Below are 25,573 nucleotides of genomic sequence, written 5' to 3' on the forward strand. Positions count from 1 at the left end.
GGCAGTCTGTTTTACTTGACCAAGTAGAAGCGTGGTTCTCAACCTTGCTAATGCCGTGACCCCTTAATGCAGTTCCATATGTTGTGGTGACCCCCAACCATAATATTGTTTTTGTTGCTACTTGGTACCTGTCATTTTAGTACTGTTATAAATCGTAATGTAAATATCCGATATGCAGGATATATTTTCATTCACTGGACTAAATTGAGCAGAAATACCCAATATGCCCAAATGTGAATGCCAGTGGGGTTGGGGGGGATTAATTTTGTAATTTGGGAGTTGTAGTTGCTGAGATTTATAGTTCACCTATATTCAAAAAGCATTCTGAACTCCACCAGCGAACTCCCATGACCAACAGAAAACACTGGAAGGGCTTTGTGGGCATTGACCTTGAGTTTGGGAGTTTAAACTAAACTTGGCACAAAGAACTCCCATGACCAACAGAAAACACTGGAAGGGTTTTGTGGGCACTGACCTTGAGTTTGGGAGTTGTAGTGCACCTACATCCAGAGTAGCACTGTGGATTCATGCAATGATGGATCTGGACTAAACATGGCACGAATACTCAGTATGCCCAAATGTGAACACTGGTTAATTCTGGGGAAAATAGACTTTGACATTTGGGAGTTGTAGTTGTTGGGATTTATAGTTCACCTACAATCAAAGAGCATTCTGAACTCGACCAACAATAGAATTGGGTCAAACTTCCCACGCAGAATCCCAATGACCACCAGAAAATACTATGTTTTCTGATGGTCTTTGGCGACCCCTTTGACACCCCCTCACGACCCCCTCAGGGGTCCTGACCCCCAGATTGAGAAACACTGAAGTAGAAAAAACAGGCAATTCTCAGCCCTAGTTTCCCACCTTTTCTTGGTTTCTTTTAACCATCACTCACATTTTGTTGAATCATGTGTCCCATAAAAAAAAATCAAATTTATTTATTTATTTATTTATTTATTTATTTATTTATTATTTACAGCTTTTATATTTCGTCCTTCTCACCCCGCAGGGCACTCAGGGTGGATTACAGTGTACACATATATGGCAAACATTCAATGCCAATTTTTGACATACAAACATATACAGACATACACAGAGGCTATTTAACTTTTTCTGGCCGCCAGGAGAGCTGTCGCTTTCATCGTCCATCTGTGATTCTTTGTCTTGTCAATGGTTTTCATGGCTGGAATGACTGGGTTGCTGTGAGTTTTCCAGACTGTATGGCCATATTCCAGAAGCATTTTCTTCTGGTGTTTTGCTCACATCTGGGCAAAGACTAGGGCGAAACATCCGGAGAGATTGCTTCTGGAACATGGCCATACAGCCTAGAAAACTCACAGCATCCCAAATCAGAATATTTACTTTGTAAAAATAATTCATCCAGGATAACTGGATTGTTCCCATACTCTCCTCTCACAATCCCAGATAGGAAATAGTTCACATCTGTGTCCTGAAGGAATTGATTCCATTCTCTTTCATATTTCAAACAGTTCTGCACAACAACAGCATTTAATTACACCTTCATTTAGCTGGAAAGTTGGTGTCTGTTCTAGTGTACTCTACTGCATTCCACTATAATAGTTGCATGCACATAGCATCTCCAATGAGGTCAATCCCCATGGAAATGGGGACACAACCAGTCCACACTTCAGGAAATAAAGCCCGACTGCTCATTGGAGGGAAGGATAGTAGAGGCCAAGATGAAGTATTTTGGCCACATCATGAGAAGAAAGGAAAGCTTAGAGAAGACAATTATGCTGGGGAAAATGGAAGGCAAAAGGAAGAGGGCCCGACCAAAGGCAAGATGGATGGATGGGATCCTTGAAATAACTGGCTTGACCTTGAAGGAGCTGGGGGTGGCGATGGCCAACAGGGAGCTCTGGCGTGGGCTGGTCCATGAGGTCACGAAGAGTCGGAAGCAACTGAACAAATGAACAACAACAAAATGAAAAAAGAAACAGAATCTATGAAATTTAACAATCAAAATATAATTATTATTTCCTGTCCCACCACCTCCCCATTCCCACCCGTGAACCCCCACTCATGATTTCCAACACCACACCAAATGGAACTAGTATCAAAGAGAAATCTGTCCTTATCATTACATTAATAAATTCTCTGTGCGGCTATTTAAAAAAATCTATTTTCTAGCAAACTCTTTTTTGTTTCCTTCACTTATGCCATTAAATCTTGGCCATTTAATATACTCAACTAATTTTCTTCTCCAATTTGTATAACCTGGAGACCAATCCTTTATTTATTTATTTTCTCCTAGGGAAGTCATGCTACCCATGCTCTATTCTGCCTTGGTTAGACCACACCTGGAATATTGTGTCCAATTCTGGGCACCACAATTGAAGAGAGATATTGACAAACTGGAATGTGTCCAGAGGAGGGCGACTAAAATGATCAAGGGTCAGGAGAACAAGCCCTATGAGGAGCAGCTTAAAGAGCTGGGCATGTTTAGCCTGAAGAAGAGAAGGATGAGAGGAGATATGATAGCCATGTATAAACACGTGAGAGGAAGTCACAGGGAGGAGGGAGCAAGCTTGTTTTCTGCTTCCTTGTAGACTAGGACGCGGAACAATGGCTTCAAACTACAAGAAAGGAGATTCCATCTGAACATGAGGAAGAACATCCTGACTGTGAGAGCTGTTCAGCAGTGGAACTCTCTGCCCCGGAGTGTGATGGAGGCTCCTTCTTTGGAATCTTTTAAGCAGAGGCTGGATGGCCATCTGTCAGGGGTGCTTTGAATGCAATATTCCTGCTTCTTGTCAGGGGGTTGGACGGGATGGGCCATGAGGTCTCTTCAGGGGCGGCTCAACCATTACGCAAAGTAAGCGGTTGCAGTATAGTTGATTTTGCCCAGGGGCGCTCTTGAGGCGCTCTTGGGGAAAAACAGACCTTGACATATGCGAGTTGTAGTTACTGGGATGTATAGTTCACCTACAATCAAAGAGCATTCTGAACTCCAGCAATGATGGAATTGAACCAATCTTGGCACACAGAACTCCCACGACGAACAGAAAATATATATCAGTGATTTGTTTGGGGGGGGGGGGGTGCCAAAATACTGTTTGCTTACTGTTGAAAATTACCTAGGGTCGCCTCTGGGTCTCTTCCAACTCTATGATTCTATGACTATGAAAATATTCTCCAACTCCGATTTCCTTTCAGCAAACCCAATTTTATTGTCTTTCCTGAATATATAAATCTGTGAGATATTACTCAGCTTCGCTGTTGTTCCCTGAAGAGCAGAATCATTTGTAGCTTTTTAAGGTTTCTTTTCTGCGTGGCTGGCAGAAGGATCCACCTGCTCCATGGGTAAAAATGAGACATCAAATAGGAGCAAAAGTGACTCAAAAAAAGCTGCAGCTCAATAGTCTTTTGAAGTTTTTTCTGATAGGTAAAGAGAGAACATCTTAAGCTTTCCAGCAGGCACAGCTGAACAAAACCGAGAACTAGCGTACCATCTGATAAATTCCTTTTCATGACAACAGGATTATGAAGGAAGCTACACACTCTGATCTGCATTAGTGAGCACAGTGCATCTCCATTTGTTAGCCTGCCCAACAATAGCCTTATTACATAGTTATACCCTACCTTTTTCAGGGCAGTGTGCATGATTCTTTCCTGAGACTAAGCATATACTACAACACACTCTATCCATCAGCCGCACAGCAGCCGATGTAGGTCAGAATGAGGAGCAGTGACAAGTCCACCAAATGAGTTTGACGACAAGCCCTAGGCTTCTTCAATTGAATGCCTTACCTACTACAGTATGACTTCCGGATCCATGGGAGATATGTTCCAAGACACAGCAATGAGATCAGAGCTTTCCAAATTGTGTGTCGTGACACATTAGTGTGTCAGCAGCAGTGTGTAGGTGTATCATGCCAACATAATAAGAAACTTCTGGATCTATTTGAAATCTATATAAATAAAAATGTAATGTTTGTTTGTGGGATTAACATAACTCAAAAACTACTGGACGAATTGACACCAAATTTGGACACAATACTCATATCAGGCCAGCATGTTGTAGTAGAGTCTGCTGGCAATGATACTACTACTAGTAGGAGTAGTAGAGGAGGGAAACGAGGTGCTCAGGTGCTAGAAGAAGAACAACAAAGGAAGAGAATCTGGGAGATACTTATGTTTCCCACAGAAAGACTCCTTCGAAGGTTTCTCAGAGAGTGAAATGTGTGACAAGGAGGAGGGAAATGGGAGTAGAGGCATCAAACGGATTACTCGGGAGCAGGAATCAGATGAGGAACGTCAAAGGAAAAGGATCCGGGACATACTTAGTGCTCCCACTGAAGATGAGGATTTTGTGGGCTTTACTGGAAATAATGGGTCTGGGAGTAGTGAAGAGGAAGAGGAACCATTGGATTGGACTCAAGTGCAAGAAGTCAGGAATGTGTGCATGCAACCCACATCCAGAGATACGTTTGAGGGTTTTTCTGGGGATTGGCAGTTTGGAGATACCAGGGATTCATGGGGAGACATAAGTCTTGACAGGAGTTGGAGATGGGTGTTGGCACTCAGCTGTAATGGGTAAGACAGCTGATAGCGATGAGGAAAGGGCGGAGGACAGCTCATCAACCGATTATGAGTTGTAGGATAAATAAAGGCATTGAAAGTTTGGAACTTTGCAGTAGGCAAAGTGTTGGTTACGTGCCTTGGATTTTGTTGCTGCTGCTTCTCTTGTTGGGCTTGGGTCCTGGAACTGCAGGTTGCTGTATTCTTCATGTGCTGACCAGCTTGGACTCTCGTAAGTGCAGATTTCCCCTCTCCTTGACCACGGACTGTTTGTGACAATGATGCTGCATTTTGGACTTTAATATCTTCAACTGGGACTTCTTCGACTTTGGACTGCTTTTGGACGATAGATTCTCTTCACAGCATTTTGTTTTGGCTTTATCTTTGAGCTGTGTGATTTTGGTGCATTTTGCTAGAACTCTTGTTTAATCTGGATTTTTTGCCAGTTTAATCCGGGTTATTTGCTTAATAATTTTTTAAGCTGCAAATTGCTGCAAACTTTGAGTTTTGGCCAGAGACACTGAAGGAAGTGCCTCTGAGTCCTGTTTACTTTGACTTAATAAACTATTGATTTGTTTACATTACTGTGTCTGGCTCTTTAAAGGCATCTGATTTCCGACACAAAAAGTGACCATCACTCATAAAAACACCGAAAAACACAACAGAAGAGACTTAAAAAGCCAAAAAATAAAAAAAACATTACAGCGCATGCACAAACACACCTATATAAACATATACACAAAAATACACACACAAAAAACACATACACAGACTGGGCCACAGCAACGTGTGGCAGGGGATGGCTAGTAAACAATAAATCATATAATTTTAAAATGTTAAATGAAAGGTTTTCATGAGAGATGGTGTGCCCCCATACTTTTCATTATTACCCTCTATGTATGTGCCCATATCCCTTATTATTTATTTATTTCCTATATTTATATTCCGCCCTTCTCCCCCCCGAAAGAGGACTCAGGATGGCCTAACAAAAGCATCATACGATGCTAGCATCATAAAAACAACGACAGTACAATCAAAATATTAAAATTTAAATTAACAATTAAACCAATTAATTAAAATCAAAATCCAAAAAACCAGTCCGGGTCAATTCATTGCCATAAGTTGTGTGATCTTCTTCCACTTGCTGCTCACTGATCAAATGCTTGGTCCCATAACCAGGTCTTGTTTTTCCTTCTAAAAGACAAGAGGGAGGTGGCCAATCTGATATCTCTAGGGAGGGTGTTCCATAGGCGGGGGACCACTGCTGAGAAGGCCCTGTTTCTCGTCTCTATCAACCGTGTTTGCGATAGTGGTGGGATCGAGAGCCAGGGCCTTTCCTGAAGATCTTAAACTTCATGATGGTTCGTGGCAGGAAATACATTCAGACAGGTAGTCTGGGCCAGAACCGTTTAGGGCTTTAAAGGTTAAAACCAGCACTTTGAATTGTGCTGATCGGTAGCCAGTGGAGTTGGCGTAACAAAGGAGTTGTATGTTCCTTGGTTTAACCTCCAGTTTGATAGTAAAACTGAATTACTGTGTCACAAAATGCATATCCAAAAACTGTGTCACCAACATTAAATAGTTGGAAAGTTCTAACCTAGATACTTGAAACTGGATAACAGTATCTATCTTGACTGCACTTGTATGGGAAGTATAACATGGAATTCCACTGGAAGACCTAGAGAATCCCACAAACACATCAAGGGGCATATTTCTTTGGAGTGTGTGTAAGTGAAACAGTGGATATCGAATCTACGGATATATCACGACAAGAATGAGTAGCCTTTCCGCTAATGTTGAACTGCATCGCCTATGTTCCTAGCACAACCAATGGCGAGGGTTGAGGGACTGGCTACCTCATCACACTAGAGAACGAATCCACTTTAAATCCAGTTTCTGTCTCCTGCAGAATTCTGGGGTTTGTAGTTTAAAAGAGGCTATTAAAGGCTCCTCCCTAAACTACAAACCCCAGAATTCTGCAGGAAGCATAAACTGGGTTTAAAGTGGATTCATTTTCTAGTGTGATGAGGTCTTTAGATAATTCAGTCCTACCTCTCCGTTCTCCATGCTTCTGCCCATGCCACCACTTCTATTGAGTTTATATTGTCCCCAAAGCCTCCCAAATCCCTCCCTCCAGGAGGTGAGGAGCACCTGTTGCTCATAGCACATAATTTCTCTGGGGCGTCAAGGGGTCGGCAGAACTCCAATGTAACCAGAAGCATATTAGGACCAGGTATGGCGCAGCTGGTTTGGAGTCAGCTGCATTAAAATCACTATTGACTGAAAGATCATGAGTTCGAAACCAGCCCGGGTCGGAGTAAGCTCCCGACCATTTGTCTAGCTTGCTATCGACCTTTGCAACCCGAAAGACAGTTGCATCTGTCAAGTAGGAAATTTAGGTACCGCTTTATGTGGGGAGGCTAATTTAACTAATTTACGATGCCATAAAAATCTCCAGCTGCATGAAAAAGAATGAGGAAGTACTCCATTGATGTCACAAGTGGATGGTGAAGTGACCGCTCCCCCGATGGCCGGAATTCAAACATACCCTCATGAAGCTGGAAAGTTAAATAGCCTCTGTGTGTCTGTCTATATATGTTGTGTGTCTATGGCATTGAATGTATGACATGTATATGTGCATTGTGATCCACCCTGAGTCCCCTGCAGGGTGACAAGGGCGAAATAAATAATAAATAATAACAATAATATTATCACTGTGTTAGAAAACAGACAATGTCATTACAGTGTTGTTTCCCTATGTAGTACCTTTCTGGCTTTAGAAGTTGACATGACAACAAACAAATAGCGTGATGCGTGACAGTTATATAAACCACTGGAAAAATTGCACACAAACCCCAGAGGTAGGATAATATCTAGGCAATATATTGAGAAATACAGTGCAGCCATGTATCTTACCTCAAAGAAAAGGTGTCTACTGCCTGAAGAGCTTTCAGTTCAGTCCGGATTTACCTTAAAGTAATGAGCCAGCAACCTTGAGTATGTAGGGTCTTGATTTACTCCAGAAAAACTTGATTTACTCCAGAAAAACTTGATTTACTCCCGTTCTAGGCAGTAGCTACACAGAGAGCACACTATTCATTTCAGAAATGTATCCCACTATAGTGAGAGGAAGGTACTTCTGTTCAAATTATAATTATTTCTAAATCATTGAATTACTTAGTTACTTACTTAGGCCATCCCTCATTGTCCGAGTAGGATTGTCTTCCAAGATCAGTGTACTGGCAGTGGGTCCGTAGGTGACTATGGAGCCCTGTTCTTGATCTGCATCTTCTCCCACAGTGAGAGCATCAGTTTCCAGGTGGAAGGCTGGCTTGATGCACCTTCCTCTTGGCACGTTTCTCTCTTTCGCCTTCCTTTGTGACTCTTCAAATTCCACAGCACTGCTGGTCACAGCTGACCTCCAGCTGGAGCGTTTAAGGGCCAGGGCTTCCCAGTTGTCAGTGTCTATGCCAGAATTTTTAAGGTTGGCTTTGAGCCCATTTTTAAATCTCTTTTCCTGTTCTCCAACATTCTGTTTTCTGTTCTTGAGTTCGGAAGAGAGCAACTGCTTTGGGACACGATGGTCGGGCATCCAGACAATGTGGACGGTCCAGCGGAGTTGATGGCGGAGGACCATCGCTTCAATGCTTCAATACTTCTTCCAGCATGCTGATATTTGTTTGCCTGCCTTCCCAAGAGATTTGCAAGATTTTTCGGAGGCAACACTGATGGAATCATTCCAGGAGTTGCATGTGACGTCTGTAGGCTGTCCACGTCTCGCAGGCATATAGCAGGGTTGGGAGGACAATCTATATATATATATATATATATATATATATATATATATATATATATATATGCTTTGTGCATAATGAGTACCTTAAAAACAAAAGAACCAATGAACGAAATCACACCAAATTTGGCAACAAAACGTCTCACAAAACAAGGAGTGACCATCACTCAAAAAATTATGATTTTGTCATTTGGGAGTTGTAGTTGCTGGGATTTATAGTTCACCTATAATCAAAAAGCATTCTGAACTCCACCAACTATGGAATTGAACCAAACTTGACACACAGAATTCCCATGACCAACAGAAAATATTGGGTTTTGGTGGGCATTGACTTTGAGTTTTGGAGTTGTAGTACTCTTAGCTGTCTTTTTCTCCATTTTATAGCTCCTCTCCCTTTTGTTTTGCCTTCAAAAAGGAATGGTTTTACCCCTTGCTCTCCTCTCTGTGTTGTTTCCCTTTTGTTAAATGTTAGACTGGAAGTGTCCTGGAGGCCAGAGAGCTTTTTCATTGCTCTCATGACCCAAAGCCTCAGGCACACTCAGATGGAGTTATATACAGCTGGCCCTCCCTATCCACGGATTCCTCATCCAATAATTCAACCATCCAGAGCTTGGAATATATTTTTAAAAAAGAATTCCAAAAGAGAAATACTAATTTTATTTGTATTGTCGAAGGGTTTCATGGCCGGAATCACTCGGTTCTTGTGGGTTTTTTTCGGGCTATAGGGCCATGTTCTAGAGGCATTTCTCCTGACGTTTCGCCTGCATCTATGGCAAGCATCCTCAGAGGTAGTGAGATCTGTCCTAATTCCAACAGACCTCACTACCTCTGAGGATGCTTGCCACAGATGCAGGCGAAACGTCAGGAGAAATGCCTCTAGAACATGGCCCTATAGCCCGAAAAAACCCACAAGAACCGACTAATTTTATTTATTTATTTATTTATTTGCTATATTTGTATACCACCCTTCTCAGCCCTCAGGAGACTCAGGGTGGTTTATAGAGGCAACAATTCGATGTCCAAGAACATCATAAAATATTTCAAACACTAATACATAGTTCCAAGCTCCTATGTTTTTTTCATTGCATTTTCAAATGCTTACTCAAACAGCCAAGTCTTGACTCTTTCCCAGAATGTTAAGAGGGAGGGGGCCAATCTAATGTCCCTAGGAAGGGCGTTCCATAGCTGAGGGGCCACCAAATGGCTGATACCAAATGAGAGACTCCCCCCTGGGCACACAGAAAACTGGGCTACTTGGAAGGCGCTGAACAGACTGCGCTCTGGCACCACGAGATGCAGAGCCAACCTTAGGAAATGGGGCTACAAAGTGGAATCCACGACATGCGAGTGTGGAGAAGAGAAAATTACAGACCACCTACTACAATGCAACCTGAGCCCTGCTACATGCACCATGGAGGACCTTCTTATAGTAACACCAGAGGTACTCCAAGTGGCCAGCTACCGGTCAAAGGACATTTAATCAACTACCAAGCTAGCAAACTTTGTGTTTTGTCTGTCTGTCTGTCTGTTTGTTTGTTTGTTTTGTTAAAAATGTAATACAACTGTCTGGTTTCTCCTGACACGATAAATAGTTATTGTGTCAGGGCAACCAGTCAATTATATTACATTTCTAACATAACAAAGCAAACAAACAGACAAAATACAAAATTTGTGAGCTTGGTTGTTGATTAAATGTCCTTTGACCAGTATCTGGCCACTTGGAGTGCCTCTGGTATTGCTGCAAGAAGGTCCTCCATTGTGCATGTGGCAGGGCTCAGGTTGCGTTGCAGTAGGTGGTCTGTGGTTTGCTCTTCTCCACACTTGCATGTCGAGGATTCCACTTTGTAGCCCCATTTCTTAAGGTTGGCTCTGCATCTCGTGGTGCCAGAGCGCAGTCTGTTCAGCGCCTTCCAAGTCGCCCAGTCCTCTTTGTGCCCAGGGGGGAGTCTCTCATTTGGTATCAGCCATTGGTTGAGGTTCTGGGTTTGAGCCTGCCACTTTTGGACTCTCGCTTGCTGAGGTGTTCCAGCGAGTGTCTCTGTAGATCTTAGAAAACTATTTCTTGATTTAAGTCGTTGACATGCTGGCTGATACCCAAACAAGGGATGGGCTGGAGATGTCGCTGCCTTGGTCCTTTCACTATTGGCTGCTACTTCCCGGCGGATGTCAGGTGGTGCGATACCGTTTAAGCAGTGTGATTTCTCCAGTGGTGTAGGGCGCAGACACCCCGTGATAATGCGGCATGTCTCATTAAGAGCCACATCCACTGTTTTAGTGTGGTGAGATGTGTTCCACACTGGGCATGCATACTCAGCAGCAGAGCAGCACAGCGCAAGGGCAGTTGTCTTCACTGTGTCTGGTTGTGATCCCTAGGTTTCGTATGATGTTGTTTGTAGCACCCACTTTTTGCTTGATGTTTTGGCTGATGAGATGGTATTGTTATTGTTGTTGTGTGCTTTCAAGTTGTTTCAGACTTAGGTTGACCCTGAGCGAGAACCGGGTAAATTACATTGGAGGGCCGTATTCGGCCCTGGGCCTTAGTTTGAGGACCCCTCCTCTAGACCATGGCCATATAGCCTGAAAAAACCTACAACAACCCAATTATTGTTATTAATTATTAGGTTCTTGTAGGTTTTTTCGGGCTATAGGGCGATGTTCTAGGAGCATTTCTCCTGACGTTTCGCCTGCATCTATGGCAAGCATCCTCAGAGGTAGTGAGGTCTGTTGGAAATAGGAAAATGGGTTTATATATCTGTGGAATGACTGGGGTGGGGCAAAGAGCTCTCTGCTGAAGCTAGGTGTGAATGTTTCAGCTGAACCCTTCATTAGCATTTGAAGACCTGGCTGATCCTGGGAAAATGTTCTGTTGAGAGGTGTTAAGATGTGCCTGGTTGTTTCCTCTCTGCTGTTTAGCTGTAGTAATTTTAGAGTTTTTTAATACTGGTAGCCAGATTTTGTTCATTTTCATGGTTTCCTCCTTTCTGTTGAAATTGTCCACATGCTTGTGGATTTCAATGGCTTCTCTGTGTAGTCTGACATGGTGGTTGTGAGAGTGGTCCAGCATTTCTGTGTTCTCAAACAATATGCTGTGTCCAGGTTGGTTCATCAGGTGCTCTGCTATGGCTGACTTCTCTGGTTGCAGTAGTCTGCAGTGCCTTTCATGTTCCTTGATGCGTGTCTGGGCAATGCTGCGTTTGGTGGTCCCTATGTAGACTTGTCCACAGCTGCATGGTATACGGTAGACTCCTGCCATGAAAGCCTTTGACACTACATTATTAATTATTGTAGTTGTTGTTCATTCGTTCAGTCGTCTCCGACTCTTCGTGACTTCATGGACCAGTCCACGCCAGAGCTCCCTGTCTGCGTCACCACCCCCAGTTCCTTCAAGGTCAGTCCAGTCACTTCAAGGATGCCATCCATCCATCTTGCCCTTGGTCGGCCCCTCTTCCTTTTGCCTTCCACTTTCCCCAGCATAATTGTCTTCTCTAGGCTTTGCTGTCTCCTCATGATGTGGCCAAAGTACTTCAACTTTGTCTCTAGTATCCTTCCCTCCAGTGAGCAGTCGGGCTTTGTTTCCTGGAGGATGGACTGGTTGGATCTTCTCGCGGTCCAAGGCACTCTCAGAACTTTCCTCCAACACCACAGCTCAAAAGCATCGATCTTCCTTCGCTCAGCCTTCCCTAAGGTCCAGCTCTCACATCCGTAGGTGACTACAGCGAATACCATGGCTTTGATTAGGCGGATCTTTGTTGCCAGTCTGATGTCTCTACTCTTTACTATTTTATCGAGACTGGACATTGCTCTCCTCCCAAGAAGTAAGCGTCTTCTGATTTCCTGGTCACAGTCTGCATCGGCAGTAATCTTTGCACCTAGAAATACAAAGCCAGTCACGGCCTCCACGTTTTCTCCCTCTATTTCCCAGTTGTCAATCATTCTTGTTGCCATAATCTTGGTTTTTGTGATGTTTAGCTGCAACCCGGCTTTTGCGCTTTCTTCTTTCTCCTTGATTAGAAGGCTCCTCAGCTCCTCCTCGCTTTCGGCCATCAGAGTGGCCGAAACTTATTATTATTAATTATTACCCGGCTTACCTCTCCGAACGCATCTCCACCTATGAACCGATGAGGATGTTAAGATCGTCCGGGGAGGCCCTGCTCTTGGTCCCGCCTGCATCGCAGGCGCGACTGGCGGGGACGAGGGACAGGGCCTTCTCGGTGGTGGCCCCTCAGCTATGGAATGCCCTACCCGTAGACATCAGGCAGGCCCCTTCGTTGCTGGAGTTCCGGAGGAAGGTCAAGACGTGGCTCTATGAACAGGCGTTTGGTCAACATGGCAATTGAACTCATGAAGACGGTATAAATGAACAAGGAATGGTAGAAGGATTACGAGAACGGAATCTGATTTTTACTGAGGCGTTGATGACTATGTTGTGTTGTTGTGTTGTTTGTATTGTCCGCTGTGTATACTGTGTTTTTAACTAATTGTATTGTAATAAACTGCATTGTAAACCGCATTGAGTCGCCGAATTAGGCTGAAAAATGCAGTATAAAAATAAAGCAAATAAATAAATAAATAAATTATTAATTATTATTATTATTATTACAGTTATTTTGGCATAGTAAAATGGCACCCCTCATATGGCCCAATGAGAGGGTGCTTTTAGAAATTCTGTGAGTTTGATTCCTTCAGCCTTGCCAATGCCCCCAACCAAGCCAAGCCTCCATTTCCCATCCCTGCGCCCATGAAGAACATGGCTCCTGTTTGGCTTCAGTGACGTCACCCCTGAGCTCTTCCAGCATCCCCCCTCCACTGTTTCCCTCTCTCTCTCTTCCCCCCTCCTCCTCCCTTGGCCCCGCCCTCCGAGGCTGTTCCAGATAAAGGGCTCCTCCTCCCGCCGGTCCCAACCTCCCCTGCGCTCTGCTGCGTCGCCCTCGCTTTTTCCCCAAGCAAAGATGGAAGTCGTCAATCAGGTAAGCGGCGGAGGGTTTCAGCACCAGGGACAGCTCCCCAAGGCGCCTTGCTTGCGGATGGGGGGGGGGGGGGAGAATGGAGGGAGTGTTGCGGAAATCCCACTTCACCTTCATCCTTTGCCCCCCCCTTTCCCATAAACCCCCACTATCCTCCTCCTCCCTGCAATAATAATCCCTGCAGAGATTTATCCTGAGAGCAGAACAATGCCTCCCTCTGCTTCTCCTTGTGGGGAGGGGGGGGGGGTCAGATCTAGGGAAGGATCTGCAGCCAAGCAAAGGCATTCTGTTCTCTTATGACATTGCTGCAGTAGGCATTGGGGGGGGGGGATTAGGAAGAGGGGTGCCTTGGATACAGAGCAAATAAATAAAAGAGATGGAGCTGGATTTTCTTCCCCATCCTTCCTTTGGAAATGATGATTTGAAAGAGGAATCTTATTTACTAAATATGGGGGGGTTTGAGCTGGAATATTTTGCCGCAGATGGGTTGGAAGAAGCCAAAATGGCTGGGGCGATGCAGTAAAGCTACGCCACGGCTGGCCCGCATTTGGGGAGCCAAAGGAGGAGGGACTGACTGACAGCCTGACTGGGATGCCCATGTAAACAGATGGGCACAGGGCGGGCAATGATATCCCTGCCCTGAGGCTAGTCAATAATACCCCCAGGCAGGTAGAAAATGCCGTATGGAGAAGAGCAGAGGGATCTGTAGTATGCAAGATGGATTCGTCATCATAATGCTAGCTGGGGACTGGGGAAGAAGAGGACTCAACATCGTAATTAATTCTGGAAGGCGAGGATGGAAGGATCTGAATCTAAGCTGCTCGTCGCAACCAAACTCATCACCATCCTTGTTGTTGAAGACATTGTGTCCTTGTATTGTCGAAGGTTTTCATGGCTGGAATCAATAGGTTCTTGTGGGTTTTTTGGGGCTATAAGGCTATGTTCTAGAGGCATTTTCTCCTGACGTTTCGCCTGCATCTATGGCAAGCATCCTCAGAGGTAGTGAGGCTGCTTGCCATAGATGCAGGTGAAACGTCAGGAGAAAATGCCTCTAGAACATAGCCTTATAGCCCCAAAAAACCCCACAAGAACCCATTGTGTCCTTACTGTTATGAGTGTGGCAGGGGATTCCCATCCAGGCATTTTCTCCTGACATTTCGCCTGCATCTATGGCAAGCATCCTCAGAGGTAGTGAGGATGCTTGCCATAGATGCAGGCGAAACGTCAGGAGAAAATGCCTCTAGAACATGGCCATATAGCCCAAAAAAACCCACAAGAACCCATTGTGTCCTTACTGTTATGAGTGTGGCAGGGGCTTCCCATCCAGGCATTTTCTCCTGACGTTTCACCTGCATCTATGGCAAGCATCCTCAGAGGTAGTGAGGATGCTTACCATAGATGCAGGCGAAACGTCAGGAGAAAATGCCTCTAGAACATGGCCATATAGCCCAAAAAAACCCACAAGAAGCCATTGTGTCCTTACTGTTATGAGTGTGGCAGGGGCTTCCCATCCATGTCTCAATATGGAGGGTAGAGGCACCAGATGGTGGGAGAAGGCATCAATATGGCCACAGAGGAACTTCAAGGCAAACGAAGGGATGGTGTCAGGCTTGCTTCAATGTTGTTTTGATAATAACTCTCCATAAACAAACAAACAAAGCCAAGGAAGGGATGGAGTAGAGTGGTGACATGCCATATCGGCATTGGGAGGCAAGCAAGGATGATGATGATGAGAAGGAGGAGAAGGAGGAGGAGATGATGCCTCAGGGGCGTCTTCTTGTCTCTGATCCCTGGAGCAATTGCAGCAGGATGCATTGCGGGAAGGAAGCAAAAAAAAGGGGGGGAGGGATTTATGGGGTGTCGCTGTGGAAGGTGGGGGTTGCTCCTCACTCCCGAAAGCAGCTGGCCTGGAGGAGGAGGAGGTGGTGGCGCAATGTCGTGTAATTTTAGCACAGAAGATGGAGCAAATGTTCCAGGAAGGTGGAAGAAAGTCCAGATGGAGCCTTCGGAAAGCACAGAGTTGGATGCGGAGGATTGTGTGCCGGCCTTGGTGTGCCTCAGAGGAAATAGAGCCTCTGAAGAGGCCTGGAGTGACCTGAGGGCCATGAGTAAAGAGATTTAATCAGGATTTGCAAGGGAGAGAACGTCCAGAAATCTATAGAGTTGTCGCAAGTGCTCTAAGATCTATATCAAGCACCACTTGGAAGGGAAAAGGTTTGGATCCTGGGGTTGTGAAACATTTGAAGAAATGCTACGGGATTTCATTGGATTAATGTATTGTCGAAGGCTTTCATGGCTGGAATCAATAGGTTCTTGTGGGTTTTTTCGGGCTATATGACCATGTTCTAGAGGTATTTTCTCCTGACGTTTCACCTGCATCTATGGCAAGCATCCTCAGAGGTAGTCTGGAGAAACGTCAGGAGAAAATGCTTCTAGAACATGGCCATATAGCCCGAAAAAACCCACAAGAAGCTATTTCATTGGATTGTCTTTTTTCTCCCCATAACTCAGTCTTTAGGAGGTTTGCTAAGAAATAAGCCCTCTTTCCAGATTTTCCTCTGTAGAATTGCAGCTTCCCCTCTCTCTCCCTTTAGAAATTTTGAGAAATAACAGGATAAGGAATGGATCTGATGTGAAATTATCTTTGGGCAGTGAATGATATAGGAGCCCCCGTGGCGCAGTGGGTTAAATAAACCCCTATGCCAGCAGGAGCGAAGACCGACAGGTCGCAGGTTCGAATCCGGGGAGAGCGTGGATGAGCTCCCTCTGTCAGCTCCAGCTACTCATGCAGGAACATGTGAGAAGCCTCCCACAAGGATGGTAAAACATCAAAACATCCGGGCGTCCCCTGGGGAACGTCCTTGCAGACGGCCAATTCTCTCACACCAGATGCAACTTGCAGTTTCTCAAGTCGCTCCTGACACAACAAAAAAAAAAGTGAATGATATTGGTTTCTGTGAGTTGCTTTGCGAAGAAGAAGAAGAAGAAGAAGAAGAAGAAGAAGAAGAAGCCCAATTTGATTTTGTTTGAGTTATATTTTTGGTGTTTGCACCCATTTGGATTTGTGATATTCTTTTCCATGTGGGGTTGCGTTGATAACTAACTAACCGTAGAAGCAACCAGAGTCACCAGGGAAAACTGTCTCTGCAATGTTCTTGTTTTTAGGGAGGAATACATCTAGTTGTACTTCTGAATGCATCTGTTTTTCAACAGTGAGGATGCTAAACTGTTTTGCTGATAGTATCCAGTAGTTGGGCATTTATTGATTGGTGTGAGTGTGGCATTACAACAGGAAGGGGAATGCGTGCAAAGAGCTTTTGAACAAGGGAGAGCTTTCTATTCCGCTGTGCTGGGAGGAAATGATGCGTGTGTCCAGAGGATGGTTCGGATCATGCATGAAGCACGGAGGCGGTGGTGTCGCAGTGCTCATGTGTGGGTGTGCAAATGAGGGACGTATGTGTCATGACGGGAATAGTTATTCACTTTGGATTGTGAATCGGTGCAAAAACAAAGAAGGAAGTGTAGGGGAATCAAGTCTTCAGTGGGTGGAAGTGATGAAGAGTTTGTGACGGGGGATGAGAAAGGGGCTGGTTGTATAAATAGGTGCAGTTTTTGGTTTTCTCTCATGGATACATAAAGGATTGTACATTTTTATGCTTATATTTTGTTTTGTTAATCTTCTGGTTATGTTGTTTTTTACTTTGTATGTTTTGTGATGTTACCTGGGAACCGCTCTGAGTCCCCTCGGGGAGATGGAGCGGTATATAAAAAAAGATTATTATTATTATTATTATTATTATTATTATTATTATTACACAGTGCCTTTTGCTGTTGTGGATGGATACTGTGTCAGAGTATGTCATAGACAAGCCTGAAATCTTATGCACACTTGCTTTTGAGTAAACCCTATAAAACAAAACAGTGCTTATTTCCAAGTAAACGTGTGTTCTGAGCCATAAAATTCCTTGTTTCAGCCATAAATTTGCAAAATAGCAAGGGGAAGACACTACCCCTCAAGTCCTCATTTTGCAAAATAGAACATTCTCAAAGACGTGTTGTGAGAACAGCAGAGAAAATACGGGTGAAGAGCTTCAAACAATATGGTTGGTATTGCTTGTGTATTTATAGGCAAGATGCTTTAACCTTGAGAAGAGCACAAACGTTTTGTAGTTCGTATTGGAGAAGAGAGACACAGTAGGCCCTTGGTATTCACTGAGGTTTGACTACAGGGCCTACGTGGATACTAAAACTCTATCAAGGCTCAAGTTCTGTTATATACACAATGGTGTAGTAAAATAGCACCCCTTTTATAAAATGGAAAAATCCAAGTTTGCTTTTTTCGGACTATTTATTTATTTATTTATTTATTTATAGAAATATCTTCAAGCCATTGATTATTGGACCTGTAAATACAGAGGGCCAAACTGTATATGCATTGGATTGTTGTAGGTTTTTTCGGGCTATATAGCCATGTTGTAGAGGCATTCTCTCCTGACGTTTCGCCTGCATCTATGGCAAGCATCCTCAGAGGTAGTGAGGTCTGTTGGAAGTAGGAAAAAGGGTTTATATATCTGTGGAATGACCAGGGTGGGACAAAGGACTCTTGTCTGCTGGAGCTAGGTGTGAACCAACTGGCAGTACTTTTCCTTAAACTCTTTCCAGCACAGTAGTAATATTCAAAAGGGTTCCCAGATGGCTTTTTCTATTGCAAGCTGCATCTCTAAACGTGCCCTTCTTGGATCCAGGGAGCTTTTGGTGTATGGAAGTAGCATATATCGCATAGTCCACAATAGCATCAGAACAGGGCTTGCATAGCATTTGTGGGCACACGGAACTAAAATGGCTTCCTTAACTGCAGTAGTGGTTAAGTGAAGAAAAGCATGTTCATCGTATTGGTTCGCTGGGCACAAGTCAGGTATGGCCAAGGCAGGGCGGAAAGCTGGGGGGAAAAAACCCTAAAAGGAGAAGATGGCATTCCAGTATGGAACTGGATGGGTAAGTGGCCAGGGGATTCAAAGGCAGAACAGGGACTCTATTGACTTTTGTAAACACCAATATAGGCTACCAGGCAGAACACAGCTTTTCTGTTTGGCTATCCCACTTGCAAAGGAGGATTTGGTTATGTTAGAATCTGGGGCGCAGGGTGTGTGACACAATTAGGATGCTACACATTAAGGGATTGTACTATATTCAGTGGAGCTAGCATGATGTTGTGCAGGGGCGGCTCAACCCATTACACAAAGTAAGCATTTGCAGTATAGTTGATTTTGCCCAGGGGTGCTCCTGAGGTGCTCTTGGGGGAAAATAGACCTTGACATATGCGAGTTGTAGTTACTGGGATGTATAGTTCACCTACAATCAAAGAGCATTCTGAACTCCACGAATGATGGAATTGAACCAGATATGGCACACAGAACTCCCATGACGAACAGAAAATATATATCAGTGATTGATTTGGGGGGGGGGGGGGGAGCGCCAAAATACTGTTTGCTTATCATTGAATATTACCTAGGGCCACCTCTGGTGTTGTGGCTTGCAACTATGAAGACAAGGGTTCAAGTTCCTGCTCAATCAAGAAAACATATAGGCTGACCTTGGGCAAGTCACAGACTCTTAACCTCAGAAGACCCCATGTTATGGTCACTATAGGATTGCCATAAGTCAGAATGATGGAAAGGCACATAGCAGCAACCATTTTCTGACACTAATGAGAAGGACTCGGCAAATGGCTGGTGGAGGTTTGCAAGACACAATTCTGTTGTTTCTGGTGATGTTGAACCTCTTTGGTGGACTCTCTTTACCCTATGGGAGGTTCATTTTCTTCATGATGCTATGTGAGTGTAAAATGGAAAAACAGCCCTGTGATAGGAAAGTCAGAGAGATGCACTGGAAAGAACAAAGAAAGTCAGAGAGATGCCCCAAAGAGAGTTTCACCTTGATCTGATGAATCCATAATTTTGGAAGGAGAGTGCATCAGGAAGATGTAATGCAGAGGAAGGCATGGAATTACATATATTGCCCATACACAAATATGTATGCCAAGGCAGGCTGAAAGAAAGGAAGGCCACTGCGGGAAGCTACAAAGACAGCCTCTTCCGTGGCTTGGTATTTTGGTCTCCCAGCAGGCTTTCATGATTTAATTACTTATTTCCGTGATCTCACATAACACCCACTACTATGACTTGGAATAGGGCTCGAACTAGGCATCTCTTCTGTTTAGTTGTTTTCAAATGCAGCCCAACATCTCCTGTGGCTGTTTTGCTGGCTTTAATTAGGACTTGGCATTTCTTTTATTTCCACTTCTGTTAATATGTCCAATGAGCCAATATGGCGTCCATAGTTCTTTTCAATCAGCAAGACAAAATTAATTTATTAAATTAATTTATAAAATAAATTATTAATTTATTATTAATTAATTAATTAATATTTTTTACAGCATTTATATTCCGCCCTTCTCACCCCGCAGGGGACTCAGGCCGGATTACAATGTACATATATATGGCAAACATTCAATGCCATTTTTTGACATACAAACATATACAGACCTACACAGAGGCTATTTAACTTTTTCTGGCTGCCAGGGGCGACGCTGATGAAGCACTTCCGCATTCCCCGCATGCTTCCCCGCTGGAATGCTTTACTGGAGTCTTCTTTATGGCCTCATAAATCAGTTAATTTAGCCTCCCCACACTTTAAGGTGGTACCTTATTTTCCTGCTTGACAGATGCAACTGTCTTTCGGGTTACAAAGGTCGACAACGGGCTACACAATTGGTTGGAAACCCACTCCAACCCGAGCTGGCTTCAAACTCATGACCTTTTGGTCAGAGTGATCTTAATGCAGCTGACACTTAATGAAATAAGCCAGGAGATATTTAAATTCGACTGTGTTTGCCTCAGTTATGGATGATGCAGCTCAGTCAGCCAAGACTTTAAGGATATCGGAGGTGCCAAACAGGACATATCAAATGAGTAAGGAGCTGAACCCTTACAGTTCTTTGCTCACTTCCTTGGCTGATCCAAGGAACAAATTATTGTCCTTAGTTTTCTTAAAGAATATAAAAGAAATAAATCCAGCCAACCTTCCATATTTATTGTTTATTTATTTATTTACAGCTTTTATATTCCACCCTTCTCACCCCACAGGGGACTCAGGGCAGATTACAGTGTACACATATATGGCAAACATTCAATGCCAATTTGACATACAAACATATACAGACATACACAGAGGCTATTTAACTTTTTCTGGCCGCCAGGGGAGCTGTCGCTTTCATCGTCCATCTGCGACACTGATGAAGTACTTCCGCATTCCCCGCATGCTTTGCTGGAGTCTTTTTTATGGCCTCATAAATTAGTTTCAAATTCAAAATATTTATTTCGGTCATTGACCAGCACAGGAAATAGTGTCACATTTCCATACAAACCTGGCATGTTGAAGTACTTCCACATTCCCCGCATGCTTCCCCGCTGGAATGCTTTGCTGGAGTCTTCTTTATGGCCTCATAAATTAGTTAATTTAGCCTCCCCACACAAGGTGGTACCTAATTTTCCTACTTGACAGATGCAACTGTCTTTCGGGTTGCAAAGGTCGACAACAGGCTACACAGTTGGTTGGAAGCCCACTCCAACCCGGGCTGGCTTCGAAGTCATGACCTTTTGGTCAGAGTGATCTTAATGCAGCTGACACTCAGCCAGCTGCACCACAATCCCGGTGTAATCCCATATTTTCTGGCATTAGTGGTACATGGGGGGTACAGAATCCCCATGAAAGTGAAAAAACATGAAGAAACAAACTATTTATTTAAAAACTTGAGATAACAATTATTTAGGAATTTCTAGGTTCTTCAGCATGACGCTACGGTTGTCTTCTTCTTGACGTTGGACATTGAATCACACTAGAGGACTAGGGATTCCTAGAAAGGTATTGTCTCTAGGAATCTCTAGGCCTTCTTGTGTGACAACATGGTTAACTTCTGCTGGAAGCTGACCACAGAATTGCACTAGAGGACTATGAGATCCTCTAATTAAAGAGACCAAAATCCACTAATTGCAGCAATGCAAATGTATCTAAATTAACTCAATGTATACACACAAATACAAATGTCAATAAAACATAGGGTTGTCACATTCACATTAAACAGAAATAATTGGTCCTCTAATTAAACCCATAAGTAATGGGAGCTAAATTAGCTAGACCCACAAATATGGAGGACCGAATGAAGCCCATTCTTCTTCCAGTATGTTTGGGGTAGATCTTGTGTTCTCTGATCTTCAGCATGTCTGTCAGGCTGAATATCTTTCTGCCCAGAGCCCATCACTACTCAGGTGAGGCAGTCCAAGAGAGTGCAATGCCTTCCATTTGGAGTTCAGCACCAACTTAAAACAAGCTTTTAAATGACACCTTTCAAGGCATATTTTTTTTTGTCACGTCAGGAGTGACTTGAGAAACTGCAAGTCACTTCTGGTGTGAGAGAATTGGCCGTCTGCAAGCATGTTGCCCAGGGGACGCTCAGATGCTGGAGCCCCCGGTGGCGCAGTGGGTTAAACCCCTGTGCCAGCAGGACTGAAGACCAACAGGTCGCAGGTTCGAATCCGGGAAGAGCATGGATGAGCTCCCTCTATCAGCTCCAGCTCCTCATGCGGGGACATGAGAGAAGCCTCCCACAAGGATGGTAACATATCAAGGCCTAATGACTTCATGTAATGTCTGTGCATATATACATATTTTACATTGTTTTCACCTTTAAACTGTTCGGTTGTTCACTTAAAAAATAAATGTGTTTTAATTTTTGTTTGAAGTGTTATTAAAATCTTTGAATCTATTAAACTGACTTTATTTGAAACTCTTGATATGGAGCAGCAGAGAAATGATGCACATAATTACAATTAATATATAGAATGGACTCTCAGTATCTGCTGGGATTTGGTTCCAACAGTCACCGCTCACCCACCCACACCTTCATGGATGCCAAGATCTATGGATGCTCAAGTCTAGTGTAGTAAAATACTATCCCTTCAAAATCAAGGTTTGGGTTTTTTCTTAATATTTCATGCCATAGATGGATAAATCCTTGGATGCAAAGTCCATGGACGCAGAGGGCCTGCTGTAAACTGGGGCCAGTTCATTCAAGGAGAGGGACAGATGGGAGGCAAGGTGTAGCTACCATCCTCATCTTCCTTTGCAGAAAACCCAAGAGTGGGCTGGGCTTTCTTGGAAATGAGGTTGAGGAATGGGCACAGCCAAGTGAAAGAGCAGATGCTACTATTAGTCTCAGGTCTGAACACATGTCTCCTTAGTGGACTTCAAAGCCTAGGTTCTGATAGAGCAGAGGTTCTCAACCTTCCTAATACCGTGACCCCTTAATACAGTTCCTCATGTTGTGGTGACACCCAACCACAACATTATGTTCATTGCTACTTCACAACTGTAATTTTGCTACTGTTATGAATCGTAATGTAAATATCTGATATGCAAGATGTATTTGCATAAAATTATTTTCGTTGTTACTTCATAACCGTAATTTTGCTACTGTTACGAATCGTAATGTAAATATCTGATATGCAAGATGTATTTTCATTCACTGGACCAAATTTGGCACAAATACCCTATACGCCCAAAATTGAATACTGGGGGGGGGGGGGGGGGATTTGATTTTTTCCTTTGGGAGTTCCAGTTGCTGGGATTTATAGTTCATCTACAATCAAAGAGCATTCTGAACTCCACCAACGATGGAATTGAACTAAACTTGGCACACAGAACTCCCATGACCAATGGAAAATACTGGAAGATTTGGGGGGCATTCACCTTGAATTTTGGAGTTGTAGTTCACCTACATCCAGAGAGCACTGTGGACTCAAACAATGATGGATCTGGACTAAGCCTGGCATGAATACTCAGTATGCCCACATGTGAACACTGGTGGAGTTTAAGGAAAATAGTCCTTGACATTTGGGAATTGTAATTGCTGGGATTTATAGTTCACCTACAATCAAAGAGCATTCTGAACCCCACCAATGATAGAATAGGGCCAAACTTCCCACACAGAACCTCCATGACCATCAGAAAATACTGTGTTTTCTGATGGTCTTTGGTGACCCCTCTGACACTTCCTCATGACCCCCCCCCCCAGGGGTCCCAACCCCCAGGTTGAGAAACACTGTGATAGAGAATCACCAATTATGGACCTTGAATTATGAATTCTATTGTGTTGTAGGATCAGTTTTTGAAAGGACTTTTGGACTGCAAAATCTATTATCCCTCAGTCAACATGACCTGTGTAGAGGATTCTGGGCTAAATAGTCTCCCCCCAAAAGAAAATGTCCAGGCTCTAGAAGAGAAGGGAATGGACCAGACTAGTCTGATTGGAGCCAAAGTAATGCCTTCTCTACATTAACGTCAGGGATTTGTCAACCAATCTTTCTTTTTTCTCCACAGCTCGTAGCCGTTGGGCAGTTCCGCGTCTTCAAGGAGCCGCTGGGCTTTGTGAAGTTGCTAGAATGGGTGAGTCCAAGATCCTCTGCTCTGTCCAGGCACAAAAACAAACCATTCACACTTGCCATTTCCATTTAAAGTGGCTAAATGAGAAAGAAGACAGGGTTCCTATTAATTGACTTCTTTTTGTCCAGTGTCTCCATTACTCTCAAAGAGAATCATATAGCTTTCCTTCTCTTCACTTTACCCCTTTGTGGTTGTATAGCTGATGAGAGATATTGCAATTGATTGAAGGTCACCAGTAAACTCCATGGCTCTGCGGAGACTTGGATCTGAATCCCTGAAATCCCAAGATCTTCTACTCTGCTGTACAACTCTTCAAAATTTAGGAGCCCTCTCTAATTTTGATTCTGGCCACTCTAGTCCTGCTCTCTATCACTATAAATATTCTGTTCAATGTAGGTATTACCTTGGTTAGAAGAGTTTCCAAATTGGCAAGTTTTATGTATTTATTTACTATATTTCTATACTGCCCTTCTCAGCCCAAGGGCGACTCGGAGCGGTTTACAAAACGGCACGATTTGATGCCACAATAATATAAAAACAGTTAAAAGTATATAAAATACATAAAATTCCATAACGTAAGTTCAATAAAAACATAAATCCTCCGCATCTCATTACCAAAATCATTATCCGATTGCAATTGTCTAGCCGTTCCCAGGTCAAGGAAAAAAATTGAAATTATTTGCTACTTCATTTGAGAAAACCTGCTCACAAAGCCAAGTTTTGACTTTTTTACTAAATGTTAAGAAGGTGGGGGCTGATCTAATGTCCCTAGGAAGGGTGTTCCACAGCCGAGGAGCCACCATTGAGAAGGCCCTGACTTTCGTCCCCACCAACTGAGCCTGTGAAGAAAGCAGGACCAAGAGCAGGGCCTCCCCAGAAGATCTTAAATTCCTGGATGGTTCATAAGGAGCCCCCAGTGGTGCAGTGGGTTAAACCCCTGTGTCGGCAGGACTGAAGACCGACAGGTCGCAGGTTCAAATCCAGGGAGAGCGTGGATGAGCTCCCTCTATCAGCTCCAGCTCCCCATTGCGGGGACATGAGAGAAACCTCCTACAAGGATGGTAAAACATCCAGGCGTCCCCTGGGTAACGTCCTTGCAGACGGCCAATTCTCTCACACCAGAAGTGACTTGCAGTTTCTCAAGTTGCTCCTGACACGACAAAATAATAATAATAATAATAATAATAATAATAATATAATAATAATAATAATAATAATAATATAAGGACAGATATGTTCGGACAGATAAGCAGGGCCAGAACCGTTTGGCAATTTATGGTGGCAGTACTCCTGAGGATCCATTACTCGCATCATACCACCCTGCCTTCACCTGGTATCTGCTTATAGCTCTGCCTTCAAAACACCAGATTGTAGAATTAATGCAGTTTGAAATCACTTTAACTACCATGTCTTGATGCTGTCGAATCAAGAGTGTTGTAGTTTTACAAGATCCTTTAACCTTATCCACCAAAAAGGGCTGGTGTCTCACCAAACTACAACATCCATGACTGCTTAGCATTGAGCCATAGCAGTTAAAGAAGTATGAAACTGTATTGATTCTACAGTTTGCCCTTGGATCTCAGCATTAGTACAGCCTCCAGGTTTTAAAGCAGCCCCTGTGCCTGTAATCAAAAGCTTCAATTGTAGGCAACAGCCCTAAAAAGCTTCCCCAAATGATTTCTACAGGTCAACACATCATCGAAAATACAGAACCAACTTGTTATTTTTCTCATCATCTGGAACAGTGACTGTGACCATGACAACCTGGAGG

The 25,573-nt window shown here is 43.7% G+C and overlaps 1 protein-coding gene across 1 annotated transcript in view; it reads left to right on the forward strand.

The window, feature by feature from the left end:
- Nucleotides 1-13,193: 13,193 nt before the first annotated feature.
- The window catches only part of SYP (synaptophysin), a 61,985-nt gene continuing 49,605 nt past the window's right edge, over nucleotides 13,194-25,573 (forward strand). The window contains exons 1-2 of the mRNA XM_060763219.2: nucleotides 13,194-13,305; nucleotides 23,740-23,805. Coding sequence (XP_060619202.1) covers nucleotides 13,288-13,305; nucleotides 23,740-23,805 — 84 coding nt within the window. The 5' untranslated portion in view covers nucleotides 13,194-13,287. The remainder of the gene's footprint in view (nucleotides 13,306-23,739; nucleotides 23,806-25,573) is intronic.

The sequence above is a fragment of the Anolis sagrei genome, chromosome 2, assembly GCF_037176765.1.
Source record: "Anolis sagrei isolate rAnoSag1 chromosome 2, rAnoSag1.mat, whole genome shotgun sequence".
NCBI lineage: Eukaryota > Metazoa > Chordata > Lepidosauria > Squamata > Dactyloidae > Anolis > Anolis sagrei.